Here is a 17,821-nt window from a genome sequence, read left to right as displayed (position 1 = left end):
CCCTGCTGTGCGCTGCCCGCCTCACAGCCTTTACATACACCGCAGCCTTTACATACCTCACAGCCTTTACATACAGCTGCAGTTGGAACCTCCGTTCCTCCCGAATTCATTCACAGATGGGGACCTCTATCGTTTTGCTCATACAAACCCCTTTTGCCTCCTCACTGAAGCAGTCTCTGGAAAGGAGTAACAGGTTTAAATACACTGGATTTGAAATAAACACCTCTCTTAAGGAAAAGCTGCATACGTGAAGTGAATCATCCCAACTGAACGTTTACTTGCTGAAGTAACAGCGCAAAAGGCCACGTTCTCAGGCCAGTGTTACTGCTGGGGAGTATCTGGCTCCTCAGAACGGACACACGTGCGGAGAGGAGCGATGAGGCCGTCGTAGGAAACCAAACACAGCGATTAATGTGTTCAGACACTGGACAATTTGCCCAAAATACAATTTAAGTGATGTGACAAACGAATAAAAACCAGCCACGCTCGTCTTAAAAAAAATTTATTAGAAGGCAGCAGTGACTGTCAGAAATAACACTCTGATCATCTGATTTTACAGTGAGAAAACACTGCATTGTGAGGTTCTCATTTCTTGCTCATTTTGTATCGCAACAACCAATCACTTTGGAATTCAGAATATTCTGTTTAGAAAATACCAGCTTTGCTAGTCAGGAATGAAGCGAGGGACTCGAAAGGGAGAACAGAAGCAGTGCATAATAATGTACTGAATAAAAAGATTTTGAAGGAAAGTGTTTTTGTGCAGGGCGGGGGGTGGATTTATGCCTTCTTAATTTATTGAGTAATGCACTAAAATCCTCTTTCCAGGAGAACACAGAACACCACAGCAGCGCTGGACGCACTTCAGATGTTTCTTTAAGCCTCAAATTTGCTAACATGTTCACGAGCTATGATCATCCTTTGTATCTGAGCAGTTCCCTCGTAAATCTGAAAAGAAGAATTACAATGTTAGCTGATGATTTTTTAAAAAGGTTACTCTTTTAAACCTTCACAGCACTAATCCAGTGTGGATCAGGATGTGCAAAAACACAGAAAACCGAGAATTCCAGTGTGACAGAGTAACTACAGTGGGCTAAGTGGAACAAACCACATACAAAATACTGAGAGATGGTCTTGTTCTCTCAGGTGCTCTTATCTAAACTCAAGGTTTTCATGAAAATAAAGAGACATGGTGGGCAAAGAAAGATGAGGAAAATTTCTTATCTGAGGAAGAAAATACATAATTTAGGTTTTGCGAAGTAGGATTTAAAAGAGTACGCGGAGCGGGGCGGTGACCTGTGCGATACTGGTGTATTTCCTTTGACTACCCCTTGAGGGCCATACCAAATGTTCTCTTTGATCCATTTATTTTCATTGCTTCTTGGTAACTACCATGCTCACCCATAGTTTTGTTTGGGATGTTGTTTTTCTTTTTTTTTTTTTAATATCATCTATTCTTGCACTTTCTTCTAGAAACAGTCTGCATCATCCCTCTCTTAAAATTTTCCTGGCTCTAAGTCAAGATAGACAACAAAGCACACAAGAAGCTCCAGCGCTGAAGGAGCCCTGCGCTCCACAGGTACGCTGCAACATAATGCAAGAGCTGAGCCAGCACCTTTTAGAGGTTTAAAGTATTTCAGCTCCCAGTTCTGCCAGAACTTAGTTTGGGAAATTGTTTACATTCATGCAAATTCACTTTCTCATTTATTTATAGGAATAATACTCCCAAGAACCTTACAAAGCTTTTTGAAAATAAAGATGCTGGAACCTGTGTTCGCTCTGAATTCTGGGTCCAGAAGCAGCTGTTCGATGCTCTGGCTGGTGCTGCTCACCCCGCGCTGACTCGGCTCACCGGGCGGACCGTGTTTTGTGCACACCAGGTGCCTTTTGGAGCAGATGGACATGGCAGCTCTGCTTGCTCTGTTACCAGCTGCCCACCAATAAAGACACAACAGCCCAGGCCCACAGCTGGACCCTCACAGTTACATGTGTGTTGGGGACAGACAGTCCAAGGGACAGAACAGGCTGGTGACAAACTCAGCCTGTCTGAGCGCTTGCGGTGCCATCGGGGCCTCAGCAGCTGCTCCTGCGCATCTGCTCTGTTCACTCAACATGCGGATGAAGGCAGACATGGAACCCCAGTGCAGAGACACCACAACTCACAGCCTTCTGAATTATCACAGGAAAGGGTTTGGTTTATAAGCTGATGGACATAGTTGCAAGAATCACTGACAATTAAAGAAGTTTTCCAAACTTGATAAAGGAAACTAAGTTAGAGTTTCTACTGGAGTAGCTTAGATTTGAGGCCATACAAAACTACAGCAGAGTGAGGACATGTAAAGATGTCACCAGTAAAAACAGCATTAGAACTGTGTAAAAATATATGGAAGAAAAGTTGGAAAACCAAGTTTTTGTACATGAAACATATGGTCAAAAGCATATACCATTTGGAACTGGGCAGCAATACAGTAAAACACAGTGAAGTGCAAGGTCAATATCAAGAAACATGGACAAAATAATTGTAAAGAAAAAAAAAGCCTTTCTTGAATTCTTTTGGGGATGAAGTGGAACAGAAAAACACCAAAAAAATAATACTAAATCTAATTAAACTGAACAATTAAAAAAAAAAATCTACTTAGACATATGCTTGTGATGGATCAGTGCAATGGAAAACCTAAATAACTGCGATCCTGTAAAATCAATCTCAGGCTTCAAATAAAGTTCTAACCCTCACACCATCTTCTTCCAGAAAATCATGCAACCTGACCGGAAAAAAGCACAGTCATATTGAAATTCAATTAATCCTTCATTTCCTCACTCATGGGAGTGCAATTAGTTCTAAGGAGCTTTAGATTCCAAAATAGTGGTTTTTTTCCTTAAATAAAGAAAAATAAATTATTGGCTAGTGAGAATAATAGTTTTCATTTTAATCACAGGATGTCCTGGGTTGGAACGGACCCACAAGGACTATCGAGTCCAACTCCTGTCCCTGCACAGGACAACCCCACAGTTCACACCGTGTGTCTGAGGACGTTGTCCAGTCTCTTCTTGAACACTGTTTGGCTTGGGGCTGTGACACCTCCCTGGGGAGCCTGTTCCAGTGTCCAGCACCCTCTGTCAGCTGTAGGAGAAACATTAACTACCTGGAATGACAGCTGCTATATCTAAACAGCATTACAGGTCATGGTCCACACGCGTTGCTTGGTATCTATTCCGATATGCTTTTCCTATTTATTATTAACGTCATAAAGGGGTGAAAAGACAAATATTACTGGGTTTGCTGAACACAATTAAAATCTGCTAATAGAATTACGACATTACATGGAATAATTTCTTGACAGTGACTCTGCAGAAAAAACCCTAGGGATTATGGGTAACTATGGACCAAACACGAGTAAATATGAGCAGGTTTTGATGTTAAAAAAAAGGCAAATCGCTCCAGGCTGTGCGACACTTCTGTTAATACAACACAAGCAGGATAATCATTTCAGGATACTCAGTACTGGTGACAGCTCAACCAGAATACTGTACCCAGCTTATGATATTAAAGTTTCACGCTGAATGTTTAGGGCACAGCAACAAATGCTGAAGAGGCTGGAAACAGAAAGGAAAAAACCAAACCAAACCAAAACCAAACAAGGAAAAGAAATTGACACAAACATAACAAAAGAAACCCCAATCAAACAAAAAAGCCCCCACAGTTTATGAGGAACAAGGTGAAGAAGCTGTGTTAGTGTTCAAGCTGAGAGGAAAGCTACAGGTGTCAGTCAGGGAACATGTGAATGTCAGGGGATTTCCATCACTGGGGTTTGTCAGGAACAGCATTACACATAAACCACCTCCACTTACAGAATACCAAGGCAAGCATTGTTACTTTTATCATTTTTTCTATGGTGTTTTTTTCCTAAGGGTTCAAAAGCTTCAAAATCAAAGAATCCAAGAGTTTCAAAGAGTTACCACATTGGGAAAAATAAAGAAAAATTTAAAAAAAGGAAAATCAATTTATTTCTCTTATGTGGGTTTAGTTGTTGATCCAGTGCAATGACTTTTGTATGCAAGAATTTGCCTGACTCTTTAAATTGAAGGATTATTGCTTTCGCTCTAAAAACATTTTTTTAAACATGTGTACATCATGATTTAAGTAGCCATTAGTCCACTTCATATAAAATTTATGCATTACTATAAAGATGACATTCTTTCACTCACCTGGTAGATTTTAGCATCCCTCATTAATTTTTCTACAGGATATTCGGTATTAAACCCATTTCCTCCAAAAATCTGCACTGCGTCTGCAGCGGCTTGGTTTGCGACGTCGCCGGCGAAGGCCTTGGCAATGGAGGCGTAGTAGGTGTTCCTGTGGCCCGCGTCCACCTCCCAGGCCGCGCGCTGGTACGCCATCCGCGCCAGCTCCACCTTCATCGCCATCTCGGCCAGCAGGAAAGACACAGCCTGGTGCTGTGGACACGGAGACACCGGGTTAGCACAGCCCGCTCAGCGCCCTGCGGCATCCAAGAACAACCCGAACCAGGCACCTCTCCAACAAACCCCGTAAATTGCACTAGAGGAGTTCTATAGAATGAGGATCAGGTTCTCGCAATCATATGGTGAATCAGATTTTTAAGTCTCAAATCCATTTAGTCGTGGCGATTAAATACCAAATTATGAAGTTCTTTACTGAGACCGTGTCCTGGTTTTGTTAAAAACAAGCTGCTCTTTTAGTGAATTTCCCTGTCAGCTAAAGCTTTCTTACTAAGTGCATTTTCCTGAAAAGCTAGATACGTGTTTTGGTAGACATAGCAATGGAATGCGAGGTTACTGATAAGGATGGATGGACATCCCGCGAGAGGGGCAACGAGAAACAGGTGACCAAAAACTGACCAACTAAGTATTCCATCCCATTCACGTGATACTTCATATAAAAGTGGGAGATCACGAGGATCTCACCCCTTTTTCCTTATGGCTGACATTAGGAGAGGACCTTGTGAGTCGTCCCTGCGAACTGAGGCCTAGGGACAGACTGAATCCAGTTCCGGTTGGCTGCAGAGTCCAGTCCAGGACTTTGGGTGCTGGCCATACATCCGCCGGAGCAGTTGCCGGGACTTTCAAGATTGGTTTTACATATTTGGTATTATTTTCTCTATTTTTATTAGTAGCATTAGTAAAACATTTTTAATTTTTCCAACTCTCTTCTCTCAGTCCTTCTTTCCCTCCCAATCGCCTGTCCTGAGTGGGAAGGGAGGGGAGGGAGGGGCTAAAGGGGGAGAGGGGGGTAACAATACATCTGCCACGGTTTTATTGTCACCCTGCAATCAAACCTCGACAGAATGGTATTTACCTTGCTGTGTATTCATATTTCTTTAAAACTGGTAAGAGATGCGATTGGCAATGTATTATTCTATTAGTGTTAATACTGTGCCTTGTTTCACATACCTCGGAGGTTTATTCCTTTCCTGAAAATCCCTGTTTATTAGTACTGAAGAACTTACATATGTCATGATAGTACATGAGTTTCAGGTTTTTGGGCAGAGTTTTCTTTCTCCTTTTACTAGTATCATCGATAAATTATAGGAAAAAAAATCCTGAAGTTACCACATAACTAAGTTTACTATGTACTTGGAAACCCCAAAATTGCAGAGATATAATATAAAAATTAAGAAACTAAAAAGTATCAAGGAACAACCTTGAAAAAAATCAGTAGTAGTACATCTGGGGTGAAAAGACAGCTTTTATTTATATTCTCTGTCTGCCACCCCATCTCCACTTACTTCAACGAGTGTTCTCCCAAAGGTTTTCCTCTCCAAAGCGTACCTAGTAGCTTCATTGAGTGCTCTTTGCGCTAATCCAACAGCACCAGCTGCTACCTGAATTGAATACAGCACAGAATTTTTAAAAATCCAAAATTCCTGCTATATTTCATAAATAAGTTATTGCTGATACTTACGGCTGGTCTGGTCCTATCAAAAGCTCCCATTGCGATTTTAAAGCCAGCTCCCTCAGCTAGTAACACATTTTCCTTTGGGATTCTCACATCCTCAAAGGTAATTCCTCTTGTATCCGAGCAGCGCTGACCCATATTAATTTCCTGAAAAGGGAAATGTACAGAGGTGCGACTAAATTGGATTATTCAAGGCCTCTTCCGCAACCAGAGTTGCTAAAATTAAAGCTCACTGTGTGTGTATTTATGGTTAAACCTCTCCAGCTTGCTCCTTATCCTTTCAAGACCTACCACTTCTCATTGACTGGCACTTGTCAACAGAACAGTTCTCAAAGATTCCTTTGCAGATCTTCAAAGCCATCTTACTTTAGGTCATTCTGAATAATTCATTAGCTGAATTAATAAAATTATAATTAAGTTATGTCTTACAAATAGTTTCTGTATGTTGTGAAAATTGAAAGATCATTGCACATGAGCCTATGAAAATATTCTGTGGCATAACAGTCTTTTAAATGGTAATTTGTTGCATTACTGATTTAGAATTGAACAATGATCCCTGGTTTGTCAAATAAGAGATACAGTCTTCACCTTTCTTCCGATTTGGATTCCAGGAGTATCTGCGTCCACAATGAATCCAGTAAAGGCTTTGCCTGCAGGAGCTTTTGGATCTGGATTGGTGCGAGCTAGCAAAAAATACCTGGTGTAAAACAAAGAAGAGGGATGCAGTTTGTCCTCACAATTAAAACCAGATACTTTTTAAGCTAAAAATTTAAATGTTTCTACATGCATTTCTACCATATAATAAATTCTGTCTTTAAGTCAACAAGCCTTCTTTCTTGCACCTCCTAAAAATAAACCAAGAGGGAGTGAGAGAAATTTCAAAGATCCAAGATTTCATTAAATTTAATAAAGTGACTCCAGATCAACATGCAAAGATTCTCCCTTTTTTCAATGTATTCTAAGTCTTCATGGTATCAGCTTCATGAATAGTACAAAAGAAACCTATTAACAGCATGTACATTAAAAACTAATGCTTAGGAAATACATTCTTGCACGTAAAATGTTTCAAAGATATTAGTTTCATTCTTCTAAGTTTTAACTCAGTATTTATTTTAGAAATGAAACAGCTGTAAATCACATTTAGGGTGTTCAGTAATGTCAAAAGGTATCTGGCAGATTGTCTTTGATGGATCTGCCTTGAACAAGGAAATACATAACTAGAAAATTCAGCTTTTGGAGAAATGTATAAAGTTTTTCCACTTGAATTAAGTAGAATTTGCATGTTGCAAATCAGTGTGACATGAGACTTGATGAAAGAGTTTTGTGTTAGAAAGCACGCTTCATAGACACTCAGCAGGATCTGGATTCTTTGATAGCTGGAAAACATCTTCCCTCCAGACAGCGAAATGTGCCACCACAACCCAGCCATGTTTCTGGCTCCACCAGCAGTGACGGAGTTTCCAAGAGAATCAGCAGCAGAATCTCAGTCACCACAACTACACAGCAAGGAAGCCAGGAACATGAGACAGTATAAGTTGGGGAATGACCTATTAGAGAGCAGTGTAGGGGAAAGGGACCTGGGGGTCCTGGTGGACAGCAGGATGACCATGAGCCAGCACTGGGCCCTTGTGGCCAGGAAGGCCAATGGTACCTGGGGTGGATTAGAAGGGGGTGTTTAGTAGGTCAGAGGTTCTCCTTCCCCTCTACTCTGCCCTGGTGAGACCCCATCTGGAATATTGTGTCCAGTTCTGGGCCCCTCAGTTCCAGCAGGACAGGGAACTGTTGGAGAGAGTCCAGCGCAGGGCAACAAAGATGATGAAGGGAGTGGAGCACCTCCCTTATGAGGAAAGGCTGAGGGAACTCGGGCTCTTTAGCTTGGAGAAGAGGAGACTGAGGGGTGACCTCAATAATATTTACAAATATACAAAGGGTGAGTGTCAGGAGGATGGAGTCAGGCTCTTCTCGGTGACAACCAATGGTAGGACAAGGGGTAACGGGTTCAAACTGGAACACAAGAGGTTCCACTTAAATTTGGGAAGAAATTTCTTCTCGGTGAGCGTACCAGAGCCTGGCCCAGGCTGCCCAGGGGGTTGTGGAGTCTCCTTCTCTGCAGACATTCAAACCCGCCTGGACACCTTCCTGTGTAACCTCATCTGGGTGTTCCTGCTCTGGCAGGATTGGACTGGATGAGCTTTCGAGGTCCCTTCCAATCCCTGAGATTCTGTGATGAGCCTCCTGGATACTTTTCAAAGTACATGATGGTGTTGCTGTCCTGCTCCGCAGGAAAAGCAGAGAACAGCATGACTGGAGAGGCTTTCTGGAGGGAGGAGCTGTTGTGTTACCGTCCATGCTCCTTTTCAGGCTTTGCACAGCGCTGAGGCCACGTTCTTATAGTGCATCCTGATAAACTGCTCAGACATTAAAGCATAGTGTGTTGAAACATGATGAACATCCAGATTTATAACAGATCTTTAAAGGATTTAACTTGGGGGGGAAGCCATTATATACCATAACAACAGAAAATAAAACATCAGTTAACACACCAGTTTGCTTTCCCACCGTTTGTGATCCACATCTTCTGACCATTAATAACATATTCATCTCCTTTCTTCTCAGCCTTTGTTTTTACACCAGCCACATCAGAGCCTGCTCCAGGCTCTGTTACACAGTAAGCCTAAAAGAAATCAAAATATTGAAGAATAAAAGTTCTGGTTTTAGTCAACCACAAATTATCACAAATTATGTGCATCAAAGTGATCTGTAAAAGCTTTAAGTGAACTACATGGTAAAACCCAAAACATGAAATTAAAGTAAAAATTAAAACAAAACTGAAATAAAACCAAAACACACAAAAAAACCAACCAACCAACCAACCAAACCCCGACCCAATCCTCAACAATCCCACAACAGCTGTCTAAGCAAGTGTCCAAACATATATGGGTTAATTTTCTTTATAAATCCATCATAATATATAAAATTGTCTTTTACTTTTAATCAAACAGAACCGTTCTGTAACCCTTAAGTCATTACTTCCTCAGGCTTCACAAACTGTGATGTGAAAGCTGAAGATCTTTAAAATCTGAAAGTAGGAGCATTGAGTAACAGTTTGTTCACAGTGTCCTTCATTTCACGAGGCTTAGTTCTTTGGATTTTAAAGCATTGCACATGAACCTTTACCTCTTTCTATGTAACAAGTACTGCTTATATAATATTTAAGATCACAAATAGAGTTTAATTCCCATCCAAGCTGAGTTTCTCCTTATACAAACCTCATAGTCTTCTTAAATGCCTACACCCCCTCTTAAAAGGTATTAATTTTTGATAAGTGACTTAGGATGGGGACAATTTTCCAAGTAGTATCTTCTATTTGCTTATTGATTATGTCTCATTAGCTATTCCCTGACTTTTGGTAAACGCTGCTGTTTAGTTACAAGCTAAAATGAGCTGAGTTGTGGGTACACATCAGTGTTTTCTGGGAAGAAAGAAGAAGAAAAGAAGAAAAAGAAGGAAAAGGAAAAGGAAAAGGGGAAGGGGAAAGAAAAGGGAAGGGAAGGGAAGGGAAGGGAAGGGAAGGGAAGGGAAGGGAAGGGGAAAGGGAAAGGGAGAAAGAGAAGGCAAAGAGAGAAAGGGAAAGAGAGAAAGGGAAAGAGAGAAAGGGAAAAGAAATAGAAATTAGAAATAGAAATAGAAATAGAAATAGAGATAGAAATAGAGATAGAAATAGAGATAGAAATAGAGATAGAAATAGAGATAGAAATAGAAATAGAGATAGAGATAGAAATAGAAATAGAAATAGACATAGACATAGAAATAGACATAGAAATAGACATAGAAATAGAAATACAAATACAAATAGAAATACAAATACAAATAGAAATACAAAAACAGAAAAAAAGAAAAAAGAAGGGAGGAAGAAAAGAAAAAAAAGGAAAGAAATGAAAGAAAAAAGGAGTAATACTGGTTAATATGATTTAGGAACACTACAGTGTAGCAGTTCTACTTACACACATCAGTGGTTCCTCTGTCATTCTTCCTAAGTATTTTTTCTGCTGCTGCTCATTTCCTGCAATGATTACTGGCATTTGCTGAAAGAAAATATTTAAACCATTAATCTATCTTTTAAAAGTGCAGAGATTCTAGTTCAAGGGACGTAAGAAAAGACAGAACTTACCCCCAGGGAATTGGCCTCGATGGCTGTTTGAATCCCTGTACACCCGTAAGCCAACTCCTCAGTTATAAGGCAGGCTCCAAAACTGCTCAGGCCAAGACCACCTACCGGAGAAACAGTCCGTTTACTAAAATGGGTTTAAATTGTAAAATATTATCGATTTATACAAATTAATTAATAAAAATTGATTTTCCCCATGTGCATTTGATTAGACATTCCCATGCAAGCTTTTTAAATAAAGTTTTGTCAAAAAAATAAAAAGTGATTTGAAAATAACATATCATAGTTCCAGGGCAATTGTGTGATTAATGTGGGACCCGCTGCACAAAGTGGCAAGAATGTACCACTCCAGTTTTCTGACTGCTTTACATTTGAGAATTAAGAGTTCTTAGGAAGCAGAGAAAGGGCTCCTGAGCTACCACAGCACTTCGAGGGGGTTGAAAATAAGTGTCCATATTAGACAACAAGCTCAGTAACGTGTTTCTGACAGAAGTCAACACTTTGGGAAGTCCGTACAAGCACAAGAACAATAGAACTCTACTTCCTCACAAATATTTTCCTGAGCCTCCAGCTGTCTCCCCCGGCCATACAAACACCTCTCTTTGGTACCTTTGTTATGCTGACCCTTGACACACCGTTCTTACATGAATTTTTTCAGTCTTTTTTAAAATCTATGTAAAATTTTAGCATCAATATCATCCGGGGACTATAGGTTTCACAGCATCTACAGCCACCTCCTTTCATTTATTTTGAACCTGCCATATGCTGACATAATTTGATGCCTTCTTGTTACACTGAAAGGGACAGTGAATTCAGAGAATTATCGAACCCTTTTCACACTCTCCACGACACTGACATTTCAGTCATTTCTCACACGGAAGATACATCTTCTATAATCTTTGTCATCCTTTAGGAACCTTTTCCACTTCCACAATGCTCTTTTGAGACGGAAGGATTTCTCTACATAATGAATTAAAGAGGCAAGTGCAATTTGGATTCAGGCAACAGCATAATTACACTTTCTGTTTTTTTCTTCATTCCCTTAAAGGTCCTTCTAACCTTAACTTTTATAGTTTTGACCACTTCTGAGCATTATGCTGACGTTTACAGAAGGCCAGACATGAGGAAGGAATTGTTGCCCCTGAAGGTGGTGAAACACTGGCCCAGGTTGCCAAAGAGGTGGTGGATGAACCATCCCTGGAGACATCCCAGGCCAGGCTGGACGGGGCTCTGAGCAACCTGAGCTGGTGAAGATGTCCCTGCTCATGGCAGGGGGGCACTGGGGGAGCTGGGAAGGGCCCTTCAACACAAACCATCGTGTGATTCCATGTTTCTATACATTATAAACCCCAAAATTTCTGTTTTGAGAGGAAGTAACTAGTTCAGAAGACACCACTTCTCTGTGAAGTTTGGATTGCCTCTTTGCCTTCACATGAGTATCCCTGTTGCTTTTTTGAGTTGCATTTGCCATTTTAACTGTCACTCGGTGTCACGACCTTCTCCTGCAGCACTTTGCACCAGCCTCATCTTTTCTACGCTGAATCACCTGATATTACCAGCAAATTGTCCCCTCAGCATTGACCCCCTTTTCTAGTTTATTGATAGATATTCCATTCAGCACAAGAATCAGCGATGTCGTGCTGCTAATTTTTTCACTATGAAGCCTGTTGACTTTTAAAAATCATTTTTGAAGTTCAAGCATTCTATATCAACCAGGCATCCATTGTTCACACACTGAGAACCCCAGAGATTCAGAGAAGCCCAATGATCCCCTGAGGCATGACCTCCTTCCATAAACCCTTCTCTACTGCATCATGTTTACCGGTGTCCACTATTTCTGTACTTCCTCTCACTCACTCTTAATTAACATGGGTGTATCAGGATTGCTAGTATGTATTTTCCCACATCTCTCCTGGACATCTTTATAACCACTGGTGTCCAATTTACCACTTATAATTTTTCATTTAATAACCAAGTAATTATACGCTGCAGTGGTCCAGCTCTTTCAGCCTTTAGGTTCTCCAGAATCTGTGGCTGAATAAATCTGGTCCACACAATTGCTCCTTTTGTCTCTTTGTTCCTTAACCTCATTTATTAAATTTTTCATACAAGATATAGCCTCTGATCAGTCTCCCCAAAAAAGGCTCTGCTGTGGACAATTCCCTAACTTCTTTTTTCAGGGAATATAAATGCAAGAAAGAAAACAAGTTAAGCTTTTTTCCATGGTTACTCATACATCTAAACACTCCCAAAGCACTGCTGTGCTGCACCTAATGTAAACTGAAAAACTCTCTTTCTAGAATCATCTCTTAAACTGCTCCAGTTTGTGTCATAGATTAGAACAAAATATGACCTTCTAATTTCTCTGCCTCATCAGCTGACACAGAGCACCAGGGGAACATTAGGCAGCTGCAATCACTGTAGGAAAATCTGGTCATAAATTACTAAATCATAATCTAATTTGTCTCCTGATTACATCCACACCTACTAACACTTGTATGTGTCAACCTGCCGACTGATTAAATTTAGATTATTCAAGCATGCAACCCTTTATTTTACACAGAATCCATAATTACACATATAAATCTAATCTAATGCCCTTTCTTTGTTTCATTTTATATATTGAAAAGAATGTTTACTTACCACAGCTTTCTGGTATGTGTGTATTCATAAGACCAAGTTCCCAAGCCCGTTTTATAAGTGGAAAAGGATACTGAAATAGGGAAAAAGCACCTTCTGATTCATCACAATCAGCATTTTAAATTTTACACAGATTAAGAGAGAAATTGATTTTTGCCCCTACACTATGGTAGATTTACCTCTCCAGTTCTGTCATATTGGGCAGCAGCAGGAATAACTTCCTCTGCAGCAAATTTACGAGCAGTAGCTTGAAACTCTTTCTGTTCATCAGTAAGTTCTATTAAAAAAGAAAAAAGCAAGATGTCACAAATTTTTTACTGTCTTTAACTCTTTCAGTTGTCCGACTATGAGTAAAGAAAGAAAACCAAGAGTGTCCTTGCAGGACACCCCAGAGCAGCACTTGCTGGGCCTCTCCTGGAAGCAAAAGGCTCCGCTTGGTCCTCCTATTGGGAGAAAACGTCCGCTGTTTGCTCACCAGCATCAACAACGCACACAAAATCATCCACAAAACATTGAAAACTGAGTATAGAGGACTGCGTAACACAAAACTATTACCAAAAGAAACAAGGAGAATGCTGTGCTAATTAAAGGGAGGAAGAGCAGGTGAACGCTGTCCAAGGATCCTGGCTGTTCGGTGTCAAACATCTGGCTGCTGACCCACAAATCCGCTTCATGTTTGTAATAGCCTAAAAGGAGGATTAATTTCTTTATGATACTTCCTTATGATCAAGTTCAACTATGACATTTATTTATTTTAACACTGTAAATGGCAATGTGAGATAACTATTTAAAGATAAGACACTTTGGCTATAGAAAAGCTTAAGATAAATACGAGTTTAAAAAAAGAAAAAACTGTCATAAACAGTACACACATATCTGACTTGCCCAGGTTGAAGAAGAAAGATAATTTTGGTTTTCAAACTTTTTTTTTTTTTAATAATAGAAACCAATTTAGAATAAACACAGTTTAAAATTCATGTGGAACTTCATTTCACTTTTTTACCTCTGCAATTTGCCCTTAATTGCTCTATTTTATTCCAAACCTATAATACTTACCAAAGCTAAAGCCAGCTCCGGGTTTACTTATATGCAAGTTTTGCACAGGTTTACTAGAAACTGACCTCCATCCATGCCCTGCAGTGGTCTGGAGCATTCGCTAAGGAGAAAAAGAACGCGAGACTGAGTTGGAGGGACCCGGGTTATATTACACATTAACCCATGTTGTATTATCTATTAACCAATATCTATCAGGATATTTTGATAACATCCCAAACTCAGGTCTGCTCTCTTTTAATAAACTGCTGGCCTGACATTCAGTGATTATTGATTTTTCTTCCTAATACTTATCACAAATTTATTCTTTTTCTTTATATATTTGCTTTCTTTGCTTTTTTAAGTTTAGGGCCCACAAGCATTTTTGTTAGAGGTCTTTTCAGAAGGCCATAATACTGTGCAAAAACGTGTGAATTTGACTACAAAAGGTTGGTTTACTCTCTTTCATCCTTCAATAGCTATGAATCTCTGAAATGTTTGGAAAAAAAGTGAAAAATATTTAATTGGATAAATTTCTAGAAAGACCCAAATCAATACTGTGTGAAAACAGCCTAAACACTAAGAAAAGGCTTATACTTGATTTTCTTACATGAAAACGTAGAAAGAAAAAAACAAGCGTGATCAGATCAGCCACTTATTTCATAAAATCAAAAAAACGGAACGACTCAGTGCAAAAATATCACAGAAATGTTACTGGAAACTCTACAAGACAAGGACATTACAGAAAGCTACACGGCAACAAGTAGCTTCAAAATGAGGTTGTGGCAATAACTGTGCTCTGACAAACAGGAATGCCACGCAGAGATGGTTCCTAATCCGCACCGCAGGAAGCATAAAGAACACAGGCAATAACAGGTATGAACACAGTGAAGAAAGCACTTCCAGAGGACAACAAAAACATCTATAGAGGTGAAGGGTGAAGAAATGCAGTGAGTGTGCTGCTGAGCAGGGAGGGAAGGCTGTGGTGTAACCAAATAGGACTGTTCGGTCAGGTTATAAATAGTCCAGGATTGCCCATGGGACCTCGCCAGGTCTTGTGTTACTGACACGAACAAAACACACAATACCAACAAACATCTAGAAAGACCTCAGTCCTTCAGAATGTTTAGACCTTATTTTATCTAGAAACAGACAAGATGAGGTTGAAAAGCCAGCTGACTGTAATTGTTACCCTATATGAAAGAAGCTGTCAAATTTATCTTAGAGTATTCAGATCCATTGTGGGGTTTGTACCAGAGCAGTATCCAAGGTCAACACTGAAGGTTATTCTGGAGAAGCTCAACACTCCCGACACAAATAGAACTACGGACAGGTGGAATTCATACCTGGAAGCTGCAAGAGTGATCAAGTGACAAAGGATCACGGTTTGCCACATGTAAGAATCTGGATGACCACCTGACTGCTCTGTCAACTTCCCTGTTTCTTGACTCGGAGGAACAGTCAGATTAGTTAGACCAGCTTAGTTAATCAGACAAGCTACTGCCAGTGATGCTCAGGTGCAACTCCTCCTGCACTTCCTTGCACTATTGCATAAGCTCTGCCACAATCAAAAATACGGGTGCTAAATGGGCAGGACTAATGCTGCAGTGATCTGCTGTCAGAAGAAGGGTATGACATGGGCATACATGGAAGCAACGCAACCTTTATTACCTTAATGCCAAGAGGACTACAGAACGTGTTTGAAAAGCCGCATGTCACAGATGAAGGCAGGACAACAATAAACCAAGGTCACTAACCCCGACTCTCCCCCACACAACTCAGGACAAAATGAAAGGAGGTGGCAAAAGCAGTTTGTTGCTGGGGTAATGTGTCAGGAGCCTGAACTTGAACTATCGATGTGCTACAGTAAGCATAACTAACTGTCTTTGCCCAAAGCATCATTTCTGATGTATAAAATGCCAGCTGGCTCCAGAGGAGAGCTCTGCCCCCCGCACCAACACAGCAGCACCGGGACACAGCGCAAACTGCCCAGCCGAGGGACTCACAAATTACTCCAAAAATGGGGAAACCAGAAAAAGCCCTGTGTGAGTGTTAAACAAGGGTACTACCTGAGTTTGAGTAACTTTTACTTCTTAGGTTGAATCTACGAGGTTATTGGTGGTTCAAACAAATATTATTCACCACACATGTATAAGAAATTAGCATGTCTAGTACAGCCAGCAGTGCTCAAAGAAGAGCACTGTACAAAGCCCCTGGCCTGCCAGCCTTGGTGCTCCGCAGCCGCCCCTCCGGCTTGGACGGGCAGCAGGCGCGGCCGGGCCGGAGCGGCCTGTGGCACACGGAGCGGGCTGGGCGCCCGCCCGCGGGGCGGCGATGCCACTCGGACACCATCGAGGCCATAAACTCAGGGTCACAGCGCGGAGTGAGGACGAACGGAATCGCGAGCAGAGCTCGGCCCGGCGCGGGCTGTCTCGGTGCCGCCCCTCACCCAGCACGGCCGGGCAGGGCGACTGGGGCCGCGCTCGCCCCGCGGCAGCGTCCGCGCTCCGCGACGCCGAGGCCGCCGGAGCCACCGCCCCTCCGCACCCCAGGGCCCGCGGCCCCGTCCCGCAGCCCGCCCGGCCCCCCGCCAGCAGCCCCGTGTCCTCCGAGTGCCCGCGCCGCCGCCCGACCCGGCCGCTCACCCGACAGGCCCTCAGCACAGACATCTTGGCGGCGCTGCTCGGACAGGCACTGCGGGGCGGGGCGGGGCCGGGCCGCCCTTGGCCCAGCGCCGCGCGGAGGCCGGGCCTGGGACTGCCCAGAGGGCTCCGCGGGGCGTGCGGCGGCCCGGGCGCGGCTGTGGCCCCGCCCGCCGTGTAACTTGCTGCCGCCCCACGGAACCGGCGCGGCCTCTGCGCTGTCCCCGCGGGGCCGCGCACACGGGAGCGAGCGCTGCGGAGAGCGGGGTTTGCCCAGAGCTCGGACAATCCGCCCTTCACCCGCGGAGCTCCTGAGCTGTCCCCAACCACCTACGTCTTCTCCGGGTCAGCAGAAAAGTCCCTGTGAAGAGTTTCATTGTATTTTTGCTGGCTTTTGTAAATTGTCTGCAGTGCATAAATTACACTTTTTTGAATATTATTTCTTCAGTGTTCTAAAGCAGTGTAACTTAGGCTTTTATTATTATAACTTTCAGGACAAATAGCTACTTTGATTTATTAATTACTTTTTTTGGTATGGAATTTCAACAGAATTATGACAACATAAAGCAGTTTTCTGGAAGCTGGGTTTTGGATAACACATTTTGCATAACAATTCAAAATACGGTCTTCCAAATATTTTTAGCACCATTATTACCTTGGTGTGTTTTCTTCTTCATTGCTTGTACGTGGTTTTTTTCCGACAGTGGGCTCTTTCTCCTGTGCTTTAAGGGTAGTTGTGTAAAAGGCACAAGCATCATTTATAACTATGTTACTTATGTATCTAATGAAGATTTCTGTATGTTCTTCCCATTCTAAATGGAGTTTCAAGTACGCCGAACCACTGGACTGTGTGGTTGTAGGGCTTTTAGATACCAGCACCCAAGCCTGCATTTGATGATGTCAAAACATTTCGCATTCACCTGCCCGAGGAGAAGATGCGAGAAGAGGCAGTGAGAACACGGTCTGAGCGACCACACAGGGAATGACCTATAACTCATACCTCAACTATCAACCTCCAGCCCAAATTCTCTCTCTGTCCTGCCTCCCGCTGCGTGTCTGCTCCAGCGCTGCCTCTGCCCACGTCCATCCTCAAACTCTGAACAGCTTGTGCATCGTTTTCTTCCTTGTCTGCCGCAAAAACGTGCGGAGATAACGCCTCATGTCCCGCCTTGTTGCACAGACACCGGCCCGGGACGCTGTCCGGCTGCGGCTCCACCCGTGACCTCACACCCACGGCAGCGTTTCCCGTGGAAGCTGAGGGAGCGGAGCCAACACAGGGTGCGCAAACAGAGCTCTGTCAGCTGCACAGACCGGACCACGAAAGGCGTGGATTTGGCCGATTTAAAATACACTTTGTCTGGTTTAAGATCTCAAAACAGGCTCAGCCAAAACCCACACGTTTTATTA

At 42.3% G+C, this 17,821-nt stretch overlaps 1 protein-coding gene across 2 annotated transcripts; it reads right to left on the bottom strand.

Annotated features, from left to right (window-relative positions):
• Positions 1-486: 486 nt before the first annotated feature.
• On the bottom strand, positions 487-17,088 carry ACADM (acyl-CoA dehydrogenase medium chain). 2 transcript variants are annotated; one of them, XM_080349166.1, is made up of 12 exons: positions 17,070-17,088; positions 13,797-13,896; positions 12,920-13,017; positions 12,744-12,813; positions 10,104-10,204; positions 9,937-10,017; positions 8,476-8,606; positions 6,521-6,629; positions 5,939-6,079; positions 5,763-5,858; positions 4,204-4,452; positions 487-945 (listed from the first exon to the last, which is right to left on the bottom strand). In XM_080349166.1, the coding sequence occupies exons 2-12, from the start codon at positions 13,891-13,893 to the stop codon at positions 874-876; spliced, it is 1,245 nt and encodes a 414-aa protein (XP_080205292.1). In that variant the 5' UTR covers positions 13,894-13,896; positions 17,070-17,088; the 3' UTR covers positions 487-873. The 2 variants fall into 2 exon arrangements, with proteins under 2 accessions (XP_080205292.1, XP_080205291.1); XM_080349165.1 differs by lacking the exon at positions 17,070-17,088 and adding an exon at positions 16,418-16,488.
• Positions 17,089-17,821: the final 733 nt, after the last annotated feature.

Source organism: Nesoenas mayeri, assembly GCF_963082525.1.
Source record: "Nesoenas mayeri genome assembly, chromosome: 8".
Lineage (NCBI taxonomy): Eukaryota > Metazoa > Chordata > Aves > Columbiformes > Columbidae > Nesoenas > Nesoenas mayeri.
The sequence above is the reverse complement of the archived record's forward strand: the minus strand, read 5'-3'. Positions and strand labels throughout refer to the sequence as shown.